Source organism: Camponotus floridanus, unplaced genomic scaffold (assembly GCF_003227725.1).
Source record: "Camponotus floridanus strain SB8 unplaced genomic scaffold, Cflo_v7.5 scaffold32, whole genome shotgun sequence".
Classification (NCBI taxonomy): Eukaryota; Metazoa; Arthropoda; class Insecta; order Hymenoptera; family Formicidae; genus Camponotus; species Camponotus floridanus.
The window spans coordinates 1,786,939-1,805,730 of record NW_020229459.1 but is presented as its reverse complement, the minus strand read 5'-3'; the positions used below and the strand labels follow the sequence as shown (position 1 = coordinate 1,805,730).

The following is an 18,792-nucleotide window of genomic DNA, read 5'->3' as shown; positions in this document are numbered from 1 at the left end:
TATATTAATATTCCATCTCTTAAAAAATCACGACAAAGTTACTTCTCAATATTTTCTGCTGTAATATTGTTGGATACAAAGGACTAATTGTAAGAACAAATTATTTCTCTCCCTCATTTTCACCCCCTCCTCCCATTTTCAGCCCAGAAAATCTTCGCGTGTGATTAAATTATTCCTTGAATTTAATTTAATTTGTTTTGTATTTAGTATCAGTATCAAGTTATGATTTAAGTGATCTATTTCCGACCCATTTTTAAAGTATTGTAAAAATAAGATTTTGTGTTACAAAGGTAAAATAAATATATAAAATTATAAAAGACTAGCACAATAATTATAAATTATCAAATTGTCAAAATTTTTCAATTATTTCAAACTTATCTTTTTCAAGAAATATCAATGTCATTTGGAAGCTGGCAATCTTGGATTTGATTGATGGCGGGCACGTAAGCTTGAAACGAAAAGTTGTTTTTCGAAAACATTCCTGGATTTATCACATAACAGTCTGCATAATCGGTCGTGTATGTTCCAAAATTGTCAGCAATCACTATGAGATCTGGCGTTGGAAACACTTGGAGGGCATGGTCGTACCTCCAATAGATTGGAACAACTTGGAGAGGTACAGGAGTCAAATGTGATTGGCTTACGATAGTTTTGGCGAACTAGAAAAAAATTAGCATAAAATACACGAAGTTAAAGGCTCCCAAAATTAACAAATTAAAATGAATTTAAGAGCAAAAAAAAATTTCCCCCAAAAAAAGGCTCCCAAAATTAACAAATTAAAATGAATTTAAGAGCAAGAAAAAAATTTTCCAGGAAAACAGTCAATTCAACCGATCTTTCTTCTTTATTCCAAACGTTTCGGACTCAATTCAAGCCATCTTCAGTGATTCTAATAAAATCAAAAAATGCCAAATGATTTTTTCCACGCCCTACAACTGCGTTGGCTCTTTATGGCCTCTTAAATTCATTTTAATTTAGAAAAAAATTGTATCATCATGTAATACTTCTTTGACGATAGTTGGTGAAATCTGATCGCTCGCTTACATGTTTAAAGAAATGTTCCTCTTTCGGAAAACGAAGTGCGTTCCTGCACATCTTTGTCAACATATCCTCCCTCAATATCACAATCTCTTTTGTACAGTATTGTATTCTGCACGGATTTGTAGTGAAAATAGCGTTCGGTACTAGCTTGGTGACTTCCTCGACAATGCACTTGGGCAAAGGAGGTTTCGGTAAAATCTTAGGCGAGCCTAGATCGTGGGGACCGGGTACGAAAACAAATTTAGAGGATTCTTTGACGTTCGGATACTGCGCTATTACATCAGCCAAATTTTTAAAACCCGTTATTAAGGCTTGTGGGCTGGTTACATTTGTGGGAAAGCTCAAGAAATGACCGCATAACACGAAAGCTATAGGAGGATAATCCGTGTATCCTTCCAGCACTGTTTTAAATTTTTGCAACACATTTGGCATGTCCAGCCATAGTTCCGCTATGAATATTATCATTCCATCCGGATCGTTTTCTTCATGAATTTGTAACTTTTCCGACATTTTCAAAGAGAGATTATGCGGTCCACCAAATGTATTAGTGTCACCAAAATCTGACCGCATGCTTTCTGATGATTCTATCGGTGGGAAGTTGACATTCTCCACATGTAATACATCATCCTTGTAAACACCATTAACAATTACTATACAGCCCTCCATAATGAAAGTATCCTGAAAATCGTAAGACCTAAGATAAGGAAAAAACTTGGTCCTATTCTTACTGCCATATCGCAAAGATATTTTTATTCCATTCATATCATATTGTTGAAAGAATTAGTCAAATATCAATGTTGAGAAGACAAGAAAATATTTTATACATGAATCTGGAAATTAATGTTTTCAAATTTTTTGAATGTTGTTAAGTTTTGGTAACATTTCCATATTTTTACTAAAAAATTTTGTTTAAAAAAATTATTTTTAAATTTATTTTTAAAGCAAAGCCAAATATTATAATAACACTTATTTTATATTTACTTTATATTTATATTTACTTTATACTTTATTTTATATACTTTATATTATAATAACACTTATTGCAATAATATATATATATATATATATATATATATATATTATTGCAATAAGTGTTATTATAATATTTGGCTTTGCTTTAAAAATAAACTTAAAAATAATTATATATATATATATATTTTAATTTTATATATTAATTTTATATATTAAATTTATATTAATTTTATTAATTTTATATATTAATTTTATATATTAAATTTATATTTTAATTTTATATATTAATTTTATATATATATATATATATATATATATATATATATATATATACAGATATTGTAAAGGATATTGTACTGCTTATGTCAATTTTAACAGTTCCAGTTGTATCTTCCAAAAAATATTGATCCTCCATTAATTGTGTTATCAGGCCCATTATGCATACTCTTCCTGTTTTCAGTTCACTCAACAGATATTCAATAGGTATGATATTTGTTTTATCTGCCTGCTGTTTCTCAAACTTGGAAGACTGGAATTGCTTATGTCTCAAAGTTTTGTACCATACCATTTCAAAACGATGTTTAAAAATTAATGACTTGTATTGTGTTTCAGGATACAAGTTTTCATTGTCTATAGTAAACTTTTTTTTGCAAATGTCATATTTTATTTTTGGTATATCGTATCCACTTATAACGTTAAATACTGTTTCTGTATCTTTTAATTTATTTGGTTCCACACATTCCTCTATGGCAAGTTTTATATGTTCCGCGCTAACATGCGGATCATTTAAGTTTTGAGCAAGGACCAGCTCTATAATGCGATTCAGCCAGGATTCACGTTCATCTTCTGGTATCTTTAACAGCTGTTTGGTAAGAGATATTCTGAGTTCCCTGAAAAAGATACATAAACAAAAAATTATAAATAATAAATTATAAATAAAATTATAAATAATAAAAAATTATAAATTATAAATAAATTATAAATAAAATTATAAATACAATCAATATAAACAATTATAAAAATACAATCAATTATGTAGGAAAATAAATAATTTGAAAATATAATCATTACAAGAAGTAAATAAAAATTATATAAATATATGAATACATTGATAAATATTTTGAAACAAGACTGAATGAAAAAATATTTATCTTTGAACAAAATTTAAAGTATATTTATCTTCATATGATTTTTGTATTTATAAATATCTATTTTTTAAATTTTATTTAGAAGTTTTCCCCTAATCTTAACTTTTGAAAAAAATACAAATCACTTACCTAGACAGTATCAGACCGTGTAAAGAAAAATTTGTTTGAATCATCTGTGCACATTTATTATCAGCCATCGTCGTTAAATAAAAGTACAAATTACTAAGCTAATTGTGAATAAAAAAGCACGACCTATTAAGTAAAAATTAATTATATTTGATCGTTGGAAAAGAAATCATTTTACATTATTTTCTCACCGCACATTCCTCGCAAGGCTTAACAAAGGTTAAGGAAACTGTTTACCGTCATTTTTCCCGCCTTTTGAACTTCCACAGGTTTGTTCTGAAATCTACTCGTCGAAGTAGATAGTGTTTATTGACCAATCAGGATGAAGGAAACAAAAATCTTGATTGGTCGATCAAACACTACTCTGTTGAACTGGATTTTCGAACGCAGCCAAAATAACAGCTCGATTACTCAAAATTTGTCGCTCACGAGATTGCGGTGAGTTTCGACTTTTTTGAAAGACTAACTTGATTGGTATTAAGTTGTTCGATTATCGTCAAAAACTGTGTCAAAAAAAAGTTGGAAAATGATTTTATGATTGAATCAATTTCTAAGTGTATTATCATATTTTATAAAATACTTTTGTTAATGTATATAGGTTAGATTAGGACGTATTTTAGGTTAGGCTAGTTTAGGTTAGTATTTTGGGTTAGATTAGGTTAGGTTAGTATTTTAATGTTATTGTTATTTGTCGTTAAAAATATTGATATAAATTATGTAATATAATAATTTTCTTAACAACATTGATATTAGTAGTAAAAAATGTACAAAAATATAGAAAAAAAATTCAAGAAAAAAAAATACATATATAGGGTGTATCTTAAAAAGCTGCCACTAAGCAAAAAGTCCTGAATCATTTTTTCCATAATGCTTAATAAAGCAGTAATTAATGAATAAAGTCAATAAAAAGACAAACTTCCTCGTTATCAACATATGAAGATTTGGGTAAGCAAAAAAATAAACTGTGTTAATTTTTAAACAATTCATCATCTTTTCCGAAATCTTTTTAATACTTAAATCTGATTAATTATTTAATGAATCTTGAAAAAAAAAATGGTTCAGGACTTTTCGACTTGGTTTTTATTCAGGAATAACGCTATTTGCTTAGTGGGAGCTTTTTAAAATACACCCTATATATGTATTTTTTTTTCTTGAATTTTTTTTCTATATTTTTGTACATTTTTTGCTACTAATATCAATGATGTTAAGAAAATTATTACATTATATAATTTATTGTAACTTGTAAATACATTTATGATAAACAAAGAATTATTTTTCATTCAATTGCGTAGATGTTACATTTTATATATTTTATATATTTAATATAAATATATTAAAGGAAATCTTTTTTATTTTTTTAGGTATATTGTGAAGCAAAAGCGAATGTGAATATACTACCAGTTCCTATTGCATGATAAAAAATGTCTCAGAAATCTAATGCGAAGAAGTCATGGATATGGAGAAATCCTACCTACGCTATCATGATACCAGCAATCATAGGATTTCACATAGGTTGGTTTGTTCTGCAGAAATATTATGTACCACCGCCTGAAAGACATGAGCATCCCCTAACTAAATTGTATAAGAAAACCACAGAAACCGTAGAAACTGCAGAATAAAGTAATGCAAGAATGTAATATATAAAATTTGTTTGTTGTTATAAATAATGTTTGAAAATTTTGTTTGTTGTTATAAATAATGTTTATTTTTTTCTAACTTTTAGATGTTAAATAATAGATTGTTAGTTTTTTATGCTATTCTTTCCAAGGTTTAGGAGTTTTCATTAAAATGAAACATTCTCTGCGGTTGGAGCAGCAATATTACCTGCCTTGCTTACAGAATATGATGTACAGAAAATAAATTTCTCTCGTTTTATACAAAACTTTTATTGTAAGAGATATACATATGAATTGCACATGCTTATTTCTATTTATAAACAGAAAATCAAAACCTAAAGAAAAATCTTTCATAAGAAAAAATGTGCGAATACAAACAAAAGGATAATATATAACAATTATTTTCATAAAATTCTATAAATTAACGTGAACATTCCCTTAAAAAGCTTAGGAAAATATATGTACAATCACAGAATTAACCTCTTATAGTAGGTAGATGGTCAAAATTTTGTTGATGTATAGAGGAGCTCTTCGGTCGACTTTCACTATGGCTATGAACTGAAGGGCCAGCCTTGGGTAACTGGGGTAACACCATTTGACTGTAATTAGTATTCTGTAAATACGAACACACATTCGTAATCTTTTCCCCCATAAATTGTAAACAAAATGTTGAGTAATGCAATAAATCTGTCGACAAATCTTACACAATAGAAAATTCTTTATCTTGATAGATTTTATTGTCCGACTTATATTTTCTGGATATTTCATCAATTATTAATTTATTAATAATTATTATATATATTATTAATATATATATATATATATATATATATATATATATACATTACCCTGTATATACATTACTGTATATACAGGGTGACCCATTTTAACTTAGGCAGCCAAATAACTCGAAAAATAAGCACACTACGAAAAAATGGTTAGAATCAAAATTTCGTCATTTCGAGGGGGACGTTCAATGACGTTAAAATCAGCCTCCCCACCCCTCCCCCTGGGCGGTGAGGGGGGGCAAGTTTGAAATCTTAAATGGGAACCCCTATTTTTCATTGCATATTCTTGTAGCTTATCTCGAGAGCTTTCCAAAACACTATAATTAAGTACCTTTTTATTAAGTACTTTTTGAGTTATAAGGCTTGAAATAATTTCTTAATTTTACATAAACCATAAAATATCTAGTAAACCATTCATTTTTCGATTATCTTACCTTCATACTTTTATGTACAAAATAATGAGAGGAATCAATTGGTGTAAAGAAAACACATAGTTGTTTCTAAGAAAAAATATGTAATTTGCAATTAACAATTCCATATTTTTTCTTAAAAACAACTGTATGTTTTCTTTACACCAATTGATTCCTCTCATTATTTTATACATAAAAGTATGAAGGTAAGATAATCGAAAAATGAATGGTTTACTAGATATTTTATGGTTTATGTAAAATTAAGAAATTATTTCAAGCCTTATAACTCAAAAAGTACTTAATAAAAAGGTACTTAATTATAGTGTTTTGGAAAGCTCTCGAGATAAGCTACAAGAATATGCAATGAAAAATAGGGGTTCCCATTTAAGATTTCAAACTTGCCCCCCCTCACCGCCCAGGGGGAGGGGTGGGGGGGCTGACTTTAACGTCATTGTACGTCCCCCTCGAAATGACGAAATTTTGATTCTAACCATTTTTTCGTAGTGTGCTTATTTTTCGAGTTATTTGGCTGCCTAAGTTAAAATGGGTCACCCTGTATATATATATATATATATATATATATATATATATATATATATATATATATATTATTAATTTATTAATTAAACTTACCCGAGAACGTTCTCGATACTTTTTAAGTTTTTCGAACTCTTCTGTCTCGACATCTGGCATTTTGAAATGAAAATTGTCGAAGTAAGAGTGTCGTAATAACAGTTCGCATGTCCATCTCTCATTTGGATCTTTATCCAAGCATTTTTTCAGGAAATCCAACTGTCGGAAAGATGATTTGATACATGATTCATCGAAATAATTTTTATATCACACGTGCGTTCAATGTAGCACTTGTCGTACGACTTTTCCGTACGAGAAGTAGCAAATTGTACACGATCACATTATTTCACTGGCAAACAGTGTAAATGTGTATTCTAATAAACACAAAGTAATAATAATATAACATTAATGTTATACTTTCCTCCTCTACAATGTAACTATAATATAACATGCTTTTTATATAACAATTACATTGTAGAATAGAAATTATAACATTAATGTTATATAACAGTTATATTGTTGAGTGGAAATTATAACATTAATGTTACATTACTGTTATTTTGTTGAATAGGAATTATAATATTTATGTTATATTACTGTTATTTTGTTGAATGGGAATTATAATATTAATGTTATATAATGTTATATACAGTTACATTGTTGAGTGGGAATTATAACATTAATGTTATATAACAGTAACATTGTTGAGAGAGAATTATAACATTAATGTTATATTACTGTTATTTTGTTGAATGGGAATTATAACATTAATGTTATATAACAGTAACATTGTTGAGTGGGAATTATAACATTAATGTTATATTACTGTTATTTTGTTGAATGGGAATTATAATATTAATGTTATATAACAGTTACATTGTTGAGTGGGAATTATAACATTAATGTTATATAACAGTAACATTGTTGAGTGGGAATTATAACATTAATGTTATATTATTGTTATTTTGTTGAACGGGAATTATAATATTAATGTTATTTAACAGTTACATTGTTGAGTAGGAATTATAACATTAATGTTATATAACAGTTATATTGTTGAGTGGGAATTATAACATTAATGTTATATAACAGTTATATTGTTGAGTGGGTATTATGACATTAATATTATATTACTGTTACTTTGTGCTTACTGGATATATGATATTTTTTTTAAATTTTGTGTAACAACTTTTGAAAGAGTTTCTTCATATTTTTTAAAATATATTTATCGAGATTTTTATAATTAAAATTTTTGATATTGACGCTTTTATATGCAATTACATTTTGTTTTTTCTGTAATTAAATCGAGCTTGTTGCCATTACCTGTACAGGACTATTATTTCCACGGGGTAAAGCGTCTTCGAGAGGCGTAAGCGTTTGTGGTGTTGGAAGAGTAATACCGGTAAAGAATTCGTTCTGTTGAAAGATAGCCATGTGCCTTGGTAAGAGATCGCCCAGCGTTCTTCTTATTAAATACAACTGATCTACATCGGATTTTCCTGGCCACAATGCTTCACCCCGTATTAATTCCGCAAACACGCAACCGATTGCCCATACGTCAACCGGAGTACCATACTGCGTGTCCCCGACCTGTTCCGGAAAACGGGTAATTAATCGCCGCATCATAATTAAAAATAAAAAAAAAAACAAAAAAAGGGCTATTAAAGACCTTTAATAAAACGCAGTAATTAGAGTGTAGTTTTTTTTAACTTTTAATATCTATCCAAAGTCAATCCAAAATCAAACTCTTTTAATCTCATCTTAACAGGGTTGGCAAGAAACTTGTTTTTTTTTATTTTAAACAAAAAACATTGTTTTTTTTTGTTTAGAACAATGTTTTTTGTTTTATTTGTGTTTTTAAGTAAAGTAAAAAAAAACATATTTTAAACAAAAAAGGCATGTTTTAAACAAGCAAAAAACACTTAATACCTTTGATCTAAATATTTAAATTTTTCGCTAGCGTTAAACTGTAAATAACGTTGCCAAAATTGACAACGCTATTAAAAATATAAATAATAAAATAAAAATGATAAGATGGGTATTATTTTAGCAGAATATTTATTTTTGGAGCTATTTATTTTTGGAGAAAAAAAGTTCTAGTTAATAGTGTTTAATATATAATACTTTGTTTCCTTTCCTATTCTTATTAAGTAATGCTTTATTCTCAACATAAATTATAAATAAAAGAAAAATAAAAAAACCTCAATTCTTCTTTTTAAAAGAAGAACTTTTTTTTAGAATTACTGACCTACTATGAGTTATGTACTATTAATTTAAAATGCTAAAATGTAAAGTCAGGCAATATCTTCTAAGTAATCTTTATTGTATTGATTGTTATTTAATATCCAAAAATAAATATTCTGCTAAAATAATATCCATCTTATCATTTTTATTTTATTATTTATATTTTTATATCTATATATGTTACATAAATATAGATAAAAAACTGAAAACACTAAAACAAAAACTTTTTTGCAACATACACATCTATTAGTTTTTGTTTGTTTTTTATTTTTTTTACAATTTCTTTTTCAAATAATCATATATTTTATTTGTGATATTTTAAACGGTTCTAAACAGTAGTTTAAAACAAAAATGTTTAAAACAGTGTCCACTATTTTAAACAAGTTTTAATCAAACAGTTTTAAACACTTTATTTAAAACATGCCGACCCAGCATCTTAATATACCATAAGTTTTTTCGGTTTAACTAAGAGATGGCACCAGCGAAAAGTACGCAGCGTATTAATTTGACACATACGTCATTTTGTTCGTCTGACATTTAAAATTACAAACACACACAAGTTGAGTCCGCCAAAAACTAGCGTCTTTGTTTTATCGTTCAGTGATCATGTCGAGTTTTGTGCCTCAAAAAGAACATTTGCGGCACGCATTGCTTTTCTTATTTAATCAAAAGAAAAAGGCTGTTGAAAGTCATCGTTTGCTGGTAGAAACATATGGTGAATATGCTCCATCGATTAGAACATGTGAGACATGGTTTCGACAATTTAAAAGTGGTGATTTCAATGTGAAAGACAGTGAGCGCTCTGGTAGACCACAAAAATGCGAAAACGAGCAATTGCAGGAGTTATTGGATGAAGACCCAACTCAAACTCAACGGCAATTAGCAGAAGCATTACATGTATCACAAGAAACAATCAGCAGACGTTTACGAGCAATGGGAAAGATCAATAAACTCGGTAAATAGGTCCCACATAATTTGAATGAACGTCAAATGGAAAATCGCAAAGTCACTTGTGAAATGCTGCTTCAACGCTACGAAAGGAAATCATTTTTGCATCGAATTGTGACGGGTGACGAAAAATGGATTTATTTTGAAAACCCGAAGCGGAAAAAATCGTGGCTTTCACCTGGCGAAACCGGTCCATCAACACCAAGGCCAAATCGCTTTGGCAAGAAGACCATGCTCTGTGTCTGGTGGGACCAGAGCGATATTGTGTATTATGAACTCTTGAAGCCCGGCGAAACCGTTAATACACAACGCTATCGCCAACAAATGATTAATTTAAACCACGCATTAATCGAAAGACGACCGGAATGGGCCAGAAGACATGGCAAAGTGATTTTGTTACACGACAATGCGCCGTCTCACACAGCAAAACCAATGAAAGACACCTTGAAATCGCTTGGATGGGACATCTTTCCGCACCCGCCGTACTCCCCAGACCTGGCGCCATCTGACTATCACCTCTTCGCATTAGAGAACCTCTAGGAGAGAGAATGAACAACTGATCAAGCTTTTTCATGATTGGCTGGCAGAAAATGTATCAATTTTAGCTATTGCGACGCCAATGCAAAATATGATGATACACAAATAGGTTATATTAACCTATTTGTGTGTCATCATATTTTGCATTGGCGTCGCAATAACTAAAATTGATACATTTTCTGCCAGCCAATCATGAAAAAGCTTGATCACATGTCACATGATCAGTTGTCCATTCTCTCTCCTAGAGGTTCTCTACTTCGCATCAATGGGGCACGCGCTCGCAGAGCAGTACTTTAGCAATTTTGAGGAAGTTGGAAAATGGCTCGATGAATGGTTTGCCGCAAAAGACAAGCAGGCATTTTCTGGCATGGTATTCATAAATTACCTGAAAGATGGGCGAAATGTGTAGAAGCCGATGGCCAATATTTTGAATAAAAAAAATTAATTTCCCTTGAAAATTACGTGTTTTTTTTTACCAAAAAACCGGAAAAAACTTATGCATACATCTGGTATATATAATTATATAATATATATGTTTAATATTAGAATTAAGAATTAAATATTTCTCTAGAACCTAGAATTAAATATCTCTCTACGTTCAATTTTTATTCAGCAAATATCTCGAGCAAGCAAGGTGAGAGGTGCATACGTGATATTTACCAGTAATTCGGGTGCCCTGTACCACCTGGTCGCGACATATTCCGTGTAATTTTCACCAGGACTGAGCATACGCGCGAACCCAAAGTCGCATAATTTTACCACGCCTTCCGAGGTAATGAGAATGTTTTCCGGCTTCACGTCTCTGTGAACGCATCCAAGACGATGACAATAAGCGACACCCTGTAGGATCTGCCAAGTGATCTGCCTGGTCGTGATATCTGGACAACCGCTGGGATATTTCTCCATCTCATTGAGAAGAGTGTTCTCGCAATATTCGAATACCAGATGTAACTTTCTCTTCCGTCTGAAGACTTCCAGGAGATTGACCAGATTCGGATGCTTGAGATTCTGCTCAAAAGAGAAGCATTAATTTTCATTTTATTTTTATTTTTATTTTTATTTTTATTTCTTTCATGCTTTTTATTGTATAATAAATAAATAAATGTGTCATAACATCGACGCTCGATTCGTTTTGTTATTGAAACTAATTTGTTAATTCATTAATTTTGTCCTAGAAACTTTTATTTTACCTTCTTTTATTTTTTGACCCCGATTTAAAAAAATTTATATTTTCTATATAAATTTATATTTCAACAAAATTAATCAAAGGCTCAGAGGACCAGAGCAATGGCGAAAGTATGCTATAGTAAATTACACTGAAGTATATGTATTTTACATTACATTTAAATATGACAAACGCTCGATCCCGTTCGGATCCTTATCAATGTCTAATAACAATAATAGAAGTCAAAATCTAAGCGTGTAAAATAAGTTTCGGGAACAAAGAATAAAGTAAACAAATAGCGCATTACAATGTCATAAATGTTCATAACGGAAAATTTACAAAAATGATGACAATTAAAAAGCAAAGACGCATAGATAATATACAATAATGGTCAAAAACCGCAGCAGAAAAATCGAATAAATACCACATAAAATTTATATTTAATTTATATTTAATTTATATTTAAATTTATATTTAATTTATATTTATATTATATTTAATTATATTTATATTATATTTAATTATATTTATATTATATTATATTTATATTATATTATATTTTAATTTATATTATATTTAATTTATATTTAATTTAATTTATATTTAAATTTATATTTATATTGTATTAATAATTTTGCAGATATTTTGTATAAAACATCGCGAAGAAAATTGAACACACTTTGGTGTTAATTTCCAAAAGGACATTCTCATACAATGCAGTATGCTTTTGTCGAAGGGAACAGCCTTGAGGTAAAATGTCAAAACATCGCGGAGCTTAAAGGGACCTATTTGAATGTGCATATGTTTGGTGAACCCTCGTTGATGATCATAACGATAAAGTTAGGTCGGTAAAGACCAGAACACGCCAAGATATTGACCGCTGTCCCGTATTGACCGTTGGCTACTTCTCGCAGCCCGTGTTGCACTTGTGTATTGTATATGCGAGCTTCTTATCGCATAAATAAGAACCTAAGTTCTTCTACACATGAGCGAGTACCCCGTCATTCGGAGTACCTGCCTCTTCAATTCTACAACAGGCTCAAGAATGGTAGAAGAAATTTTATTGAATGTATAAAAATCCGATTATACTCCGGTTACATTTCATAATATCTATCCATGAATTTTTTGTTTCAATAATTAAATTTAAATAAGGATAAAGCATTATTTAAAAAAAAAAGTATAAAACATTTGCACGACTATCTGCATCTCATAAATTTATTAACAATTCTTAGATGGTCGAAACTGACCATCGTCCTATCTATAGGTGAGAAGTAGCGATCGCGAATACGTTACGGAGGTCGTTCACCTCACACGAATGCGACCCTCGACGAACTTACATTAGTTATTCCATGAATTGATCGAGTCGCGTGAAAAACTTTAAAAATTATGTCAGCGAATTTTATTTTTAATAACTGATTTTTATATTACTACCAAAATATCTTATACATAATTTTATACATATTCGTTATTAAAGATTTTTAGATTTTTGTCAAGAAAAATGAAAAAAAAGATAAGAATTTTTCGATTTTTAATTAATAATTGCAATCATAAAAAATCCTTTTCTGCAATTATTATCATTTTATAGATTATTGTTTTTTCACAAGAATGTTTTTCTCTGTCAATTCTCTTTTTAGTATAAGCAATTTTATTGATCTATATCTCTTTTAGTTTTATTAGTGGTTTAAATTTGAAAAATAGTTGCTTTATTGTCTTATCGATTATTTTCAATTACATTCTATTGCCTGATAAATTAATTCGTATAAATAAATGAATTTCATTAACATCTTATATCGTAAGAGATTTAAATTATGTCAGCGATTTTTATTTTTAATAATTGATTTTTATATTACTACCAAAAATCTTATACATACATAATTTTATACATATTTGTTATTAAAGATTCTTTAGATTTTTGTCAAGAAAAATGAAGAAAAAGATAAGAATTTTTCGATTTTTAATTAATAATTGCAGTTATAAAAAATCCTTTTCTGCAATTATTATCATTTTATAGATTATTGTTTTTTCACAAGAATGATTTTCTCTGTCAATTATATCTTTTTATCATAAGCAATTTTATTGATCTATATCTCTTTTAATTTTAATAGTGGTTTAAATTTGAAAAATAATTGCTTTATTGTCTTATCGATTATTTTCAATTACATTCTATTGCCTGATAAATTAATTCGTATAAATAAATTAATTTCATTAACATCTTATATCGTAAGAGATTTAAATTCGCTTTACTAGCGTTTATTAAAAAAAATAATGTAGTGATTCTTAAGAATCTTTTTTATTTCAGACGCTCCAAACTCGAGAAATCGTGGTCACCAGAAAAAAAAGGACTTTCTTCAGGTGGCCGGATCTCCCGGATGTCATTTAAAAAAAAAAATTCTTCATATTCTTCGAGATTCATATTGTAATATATTTTAGCTCAGAACATTTGAATAAATTCTACTAGGAAAAAAAATTGTGCAAAAAAGATCCAATAAATTAGGGCTACCCCCTTAAAGAACTGACCTTTAACAGACGTATCTCCCGCAACGCGATCTTGCGTATTAGAGGATCATCCTCGGTCTGCTGGAACTTCTTTACAGCCACCAATTTTCCAGTTTGCCGATCTCTACACTGGAAGACAACGCCGTAGCTACCCTCGCCGAGTCGAGCCAAACGTTCGTAACGTTCCATGGCTTTGCTCGGTGCCCGAGACCTGTGCGAAAATTATTTCTCGATATTATTAATAAATTTAAATAAAAAAATTAAAATAAATAAAAATTTAAATAAGATTCAAACGTGTTCAATGAAAATAATGCGGCGCAGGCACATCAATTTGAAATAAACCGGAGCAAAATATATTGTTTCAAATTATTGTTTAAAATTCGAAAAATATATTAACTCGGTGGAAATCATCCTAATATTGTATCAATTTTTAAAAATTAAAAATTTCTTTAACTCCTCGCATATATTTAATTTTGCTTAATTTTATCAAATGATTTTATTAAGATGGCAGAATTTATTTGATATCGATGCAAACGATTTTTGTGACCATTTATTATTATTATTTTTGATAGCACAAAATTGAAAATAGCTTCTTTTAACGTTCTGGAGTACCTACTTTTTATATTTGGCAAGGCATGGTAACGTAAATTGTTGCGTAAAGAGCATAGTATCACGAGGGACGGTACCAGTTAGACTGTCTCTATCCCGATGGATGACCAGGGGTCAAGCCGCCCCGCAAGTTTTGCTTTATTCAAACCGTATGTTTATAGCGCAGACGCGGCAGACCAGACTTGTGAATGTGCGATTGCAATATCGGATCAAAATAGTATTAGTACATTGATGTTTTAAAATAGTACGATATTTTTGTAACCGCGTAATAATAGCGATATTGCAATCGTCATCAGTCAACTAAACACTAGACCTATCTTCTATGAGAGCGATTGTAATAAAAATTTAATAGAATCTTATATAGGAAATAGAATCTTATATAGGAATAGAAATTGAAGATATTTCGTGAAGAATGAGGAAAAATTTACTCGATGAAATGAATGCTTTTTGACATTTGATACACAATCGGAGAAGGTATTGATCTATCACAAATAATTTCATGGACTAGCATAACCGAATAAGCTCTTTAAGAATTCATTATTAAAATATTTATAAAATGTTAAATAATAAAATTAACGAAGAACCTGTTATATATTTTTTTAAATTAGTTGTTGATATAATAGTTATTGATATAGTAACTAAAAAGTTGATAATACTATTAAATATATAAAAAAAGGAAATCGAATTTTTCTTAGAAGAAATTTTAAAAAAATTGATTTTAAAAATCAGGATATTTTTTGTCTTTCATATAATATTTCTATTTTTCATTATAAGTTTGCATAATTTTTAATTATCTCGCAATGTATGTAAAACGTTGATATATCTCAACAAGTTTCTTTTATTATATCCATTAAATAATTTAAAAAGATACATTTATTAATAATATATTTTATTAATTAGAATCAAAATGTGTGAGTTTTGACACATATTTTGCGAAATAATATTGAAATAAGTTAGATGAAAATCAATCTTCTTATACGAATTTTGAAAATTGATTTTACATAAGAATATTTATTTTATATAATTTATTTTAATTTATTTTAATATTATTTTTATAAAAAAAAATTGTATTGAATTGTATTATGTTTAATATTAATCTCGATATTTGGGGAGGTTACTGGCCGAATTAAAGATCTCTTACCACTGTGGTATGCATTGTCGATAGTTCGCAAATCTTACGTCGTTTATCATATTGACGTGATCTTGTATGTATACACCATAATTTCGGAAGAGATAAATTGTATGTATCAATTTTGAAAATTAATTGATGCATTCGAATGCGTGCTTTGAAAGTAAATCGACAAATAGAACGCCAGGTTATCAAAAGATGTGAAACGTTAAATAGCTAAATTCACGAAAACGTGCTTCATTTTATTAAAAGTTACAATTAATGCAATTATATGCAGAATTTTATCTTTATTTTCTAAAACAATGTGAAAAAAATATTGAAACTTTATAAAATAGTTTTCATTATATTGATCTTTCAAAAAGATATTATTTCACTTTTAAAATATTATTGTATGTGCGTTACTCAAAATTATTTAAAATTTAAAAAAATATAGAATATCATAGTATTCTTTTATTTTTTCTTCTTTTTTCTCAAAAAAGAATGTAATTATTACTTTAATATTTTATATAATTATTATTTTACTATTTTATTAAAATAAAACATACCACATAGTATTCTTTTATTTTTTTCTTCTTTAAAAAATAATATTATTTTAATATTTTATAATTATTTATATATTTATATTATTATTTTAATATTTTATAAAAATACACACACTTACACTTAAACATAAATCATTTAAGCGGACGTTTGTACATAATATATGATTATTTTTTTCGGAAAGTTTAATGTTGGACATTAAATAGATAGAATTAGATATTAAAAAGATAAAAAAAAATGAGAAAATTATTTATAATCAATAAAAGCTCTTTTCATATTCAGAATAAAATCTATCTTACACAAATGCGTTTAGCAATATATTGTAATCGTAAGGTTTTACGTAATCAAATCTCGAAAATTAATCCATATTTATCAGAATAAATTATGTGATTAAAAAATAGAGGTGAAAAATAGATGATATAAACTTGTCTACATAATTTTTCAACCTCTCGTATTCTGAAGGTTCGATTAAATAATGTAATTTGTTTCGGCGTACCTTGCTCAATGAGTAGACAAGTCTGACGTTTCGATAAACAGAAAAAGAAAGAAATAATAAAACAATTAATACGTACAAAAATCCAAGAATGGAATTCATGGAATACTCTTGCCAGGTCACCCGCGTCGACGAACATACCGGACACTACTAATACGCTGAAGAAACGTCGCTTTACATTGTTCAACTCTTGATTATTGACAATCGATATTACGTTCGCGAGTACGCGTTTATATATCCTGACCGTGAAAGAGGTCAAAATGTTTCTGACTGTTGGACGAACTCTCTCTATAGCTAAAGTTACGCAATGTAAAGCATGAAAACATCCGTAAGACGTAAGACTTTCGTATGATCTGTGACTATGATCTATTCACGTTTAACTTATTCTGTAAATTTATATATTTATTATTTATTTTTTTATATATTTATATATTTTTTGTATATTTTTTATATATTTATTATTTATTTTATATACTTTTTTTCTCCAAAATATTTTATGTATATTAAAAAATTGCATAGATTATAAAATAGTGGAGCAAAAATAAAGGAATCCATTCTTTATGAAATTATTATTCTTTTTTATTTCAGTAGAAGACTACGAAAAATATTAATTGTTAAAAAATAATAATTGATAAAAATTAAAATATTAACATGCGAAATTAAAAGATATATTTCTTAAAATTATTAAAAGAAAATTTCTTTTTTATTCTCTGCTATATGTATGAGAGAAATGATTTAAGTTAATTAATTATCTTTTTATATATGAGAAGTATATATTAATTTAATTTTAATTTAATTTTAAAAGTGTGGCAAGATTTATGGTTCATCACAAATAAAGCGATTTTCCACATTACATTATATTATAATGCCATAATTAGTTCAATCATGGCAAAAGATTATCGTTGTATACTTGTATAAAAAGGAACATTTTTGCATTTTAATAAAATGCATAAACATCTCATGCATGTTTTGTCAACAAATATAATAAATATATCTTCCAACCGTATTCGATTGGAATTATTTGGTATGTCTTTTTTAATCTCATAAGAATCGTAGAACAGTTTTTAAGTAGGAATTTTAAGAAGCTGTAGGGAATCGAGCCTAAATGTCAAACGATCACAAAATCTAGGTATTATATTTATGCAAAAAATTGACGTCGAAGAGAAATTAGAAAAAATTGGATATTATAATAAAATTTGATATTATAATACACTTTAAAAAAATGTCAAATAATCAAAAGATATCGACTCGAAAAGGTAGATATATTTTAATTGAATCAAAATATGTGCTTTTGACATGAATGTTTACCTCCTTGGTAGCAACGGCAGCGTGCTACCGAATAGCCAGAGCTTCCTATCTTGGAGCCATTTGTCCATTCGAAGGCTTCTTCACAGAAATTTCACGCTACGAATAAAATAATACTCATGCTGCCTGATGAACAGCATCATCGCGGATTCGATAAGTCGCGTCGACATTGTTGACACAATCTATTGCCGAACCAGCGTTACTTTGATAGGGAAAAGCGCGTCCTTTTTGCCTGAAACCACGTCGACCGACTAATCGATAATCCTTTGAGCCAACCCTTTCAATAGTTGCCGCACTTGCTTTCTCGAATTTGTTTGATTTGCATATATTAGAGAATAAATAATAATTCTCTCTCAAAATAATTCTCAAAATAATTCTCTCTCAAAATATATTACTTAATATATAAAAATAATCCGTATAATTTTATAGACAAATTATTAGGCAATTACCTTGCTTGCTAATATTATTATTATTACTATAAAACAATAATATCTATACTGTATATCACAATAAGATTTATTATTCATTATTGGGATAAAGTCTATATTTTTAACAAAATAATTTTCTATTATTTTTGTATCAAAAAATTTTTTTTGAGGATACACAATGGAAAATGTACAAGAAGATGTAATTAATATTGTGTCATTCTTTT

General features: G+C 28.4%; 2 protein-coding genes and 1 long non-coding RNA gene across 5 annotated transcripts; 1 reads left to right on the top strand and 2 right to left on the bottom strand.

The window, feature by feature from the left end:
• Positions 1–36: 36 nt before the first annotated feature.
• On the bottom strand, positions 37–3,504 carry LOC105255754 (DNA polymerase epsilon subunit 2). Of its 2 annotated transcripts, XM_020028934.2 has the most exons (5): positions 3,479–3,504; positions 3,291–3,388; positions 2,366–2,903; positions 1,045–1,728; positions 37–659 (listed from the first exon to the last, which is right to left on the bottom strand). In XM_020028934.2, exons 2-5 carry the CDS (start codon positions 3,356–3,358, stop codon positions 384–386), a joined length of 1,566 nt encoding a protein of 521 aa, XP_019884493.1. In that variant the 5' UTR covers positions 3,359–3,388; positions 3,479–3,504; the 3' UTR covers positions 37–383. The 2 variants fall into 2 exon arrangements, with proteins under 2 accessions (XP_019884493.1, XP_011263523.1); XM_011265221.2 differs by having other exon boundaries at positions 411–659; positions 1,005–1,728; positions 3,291–3,501.
• A 136-nt stretch (positions 3,505–3,640) lies between these two features.
• On the top strand, positions 3,641–5,606 carry LOC109610339. The gene is made up of 2 exons (XR_002192761.2): positions 3,641–3,725; positions 4,649–5,606. It is a non-coding gene; the product is annotated as an uncharacterized LOC109610339 (long non-coding RNA).
• Positions 5,330–18,333, bottom strand: LOC105255755 (cyclin-dependent kinase-like 4). Of its 2 annotated transcripts, none has more exons than XM_011265222.3 (6): positions 18,144–18,333; positions 14,086–14,275; positions 11,064–11,411; positions 7,998–8,264; positions 6,735–6,893; positions 5,330–5,516 (listed from the first exon to the last, which is right to left on the bottom strand). In XM_011265222.3, the coding sequence occupies exons 1-6, from the start codon at positions 18,209–18,211 to the stop codon at positions 5,379–5,381; spliced, it is 1,170 nt and encodes a 389-aa protein (XP_011263524.1). In that variant the 5' UTR covers positions 18,212–18,333; the 3' UTR covers positions 5,330–5,378. The 2 variants fall into 2 exon arrangements, with proteins under 2 accessions (XP_011263524.1, XP_011263526.1); XM_011265224.3 differs by lacking the exon at positions 18,144–18,333 and adding an exon at positions 16,915–17,016.
• Positions 18,334–18,792: the final 459 nt, after the last annotated feature.

Coding starts and splice junctions, on each gene's coding strand:
- LOC105255754 (XM_020028934.2), bottom strand. CDS start 3,358: ATGGCTGATAATAAATGTGCACAGATGATTCAAACAAATTTTTCTTTA. Junction 1,729..2,365: donor AAATTGACATAAGCAGTACA/ATATCCTTTACA, acceptor CTTAGGTCTTAC/GATTTTCAGGATACTTTCAT. Junction 660..1,044: donor AGGAACATTTCTTTAAACAT/GTAAGCGAGCGA, acceptor ATTTTTTTCTAG/TTCGCCAAAACTATCGTAAG.
- LOC105255755 (XM_011265222.3), bottom strand. CDS start 18,211: ATGGACAAATGGCTCCAAGATAGGAAGCTCTGGCTATTCGGTAGCACG. Junction 6,894..7,997: donor GAAATAATAGTCCTGTACAG/GTAATGGCAACA, acceptor TCTTTCCGACAG/TTGGATTTCCTGAAAAAATG. Junction 5,517..6,734: donor AGTATCGAGAACGTTCTCGG/GTAAGTTTAATT, acceptor TCGTATTTACAG/AATACTAATTACAGTCAAAT.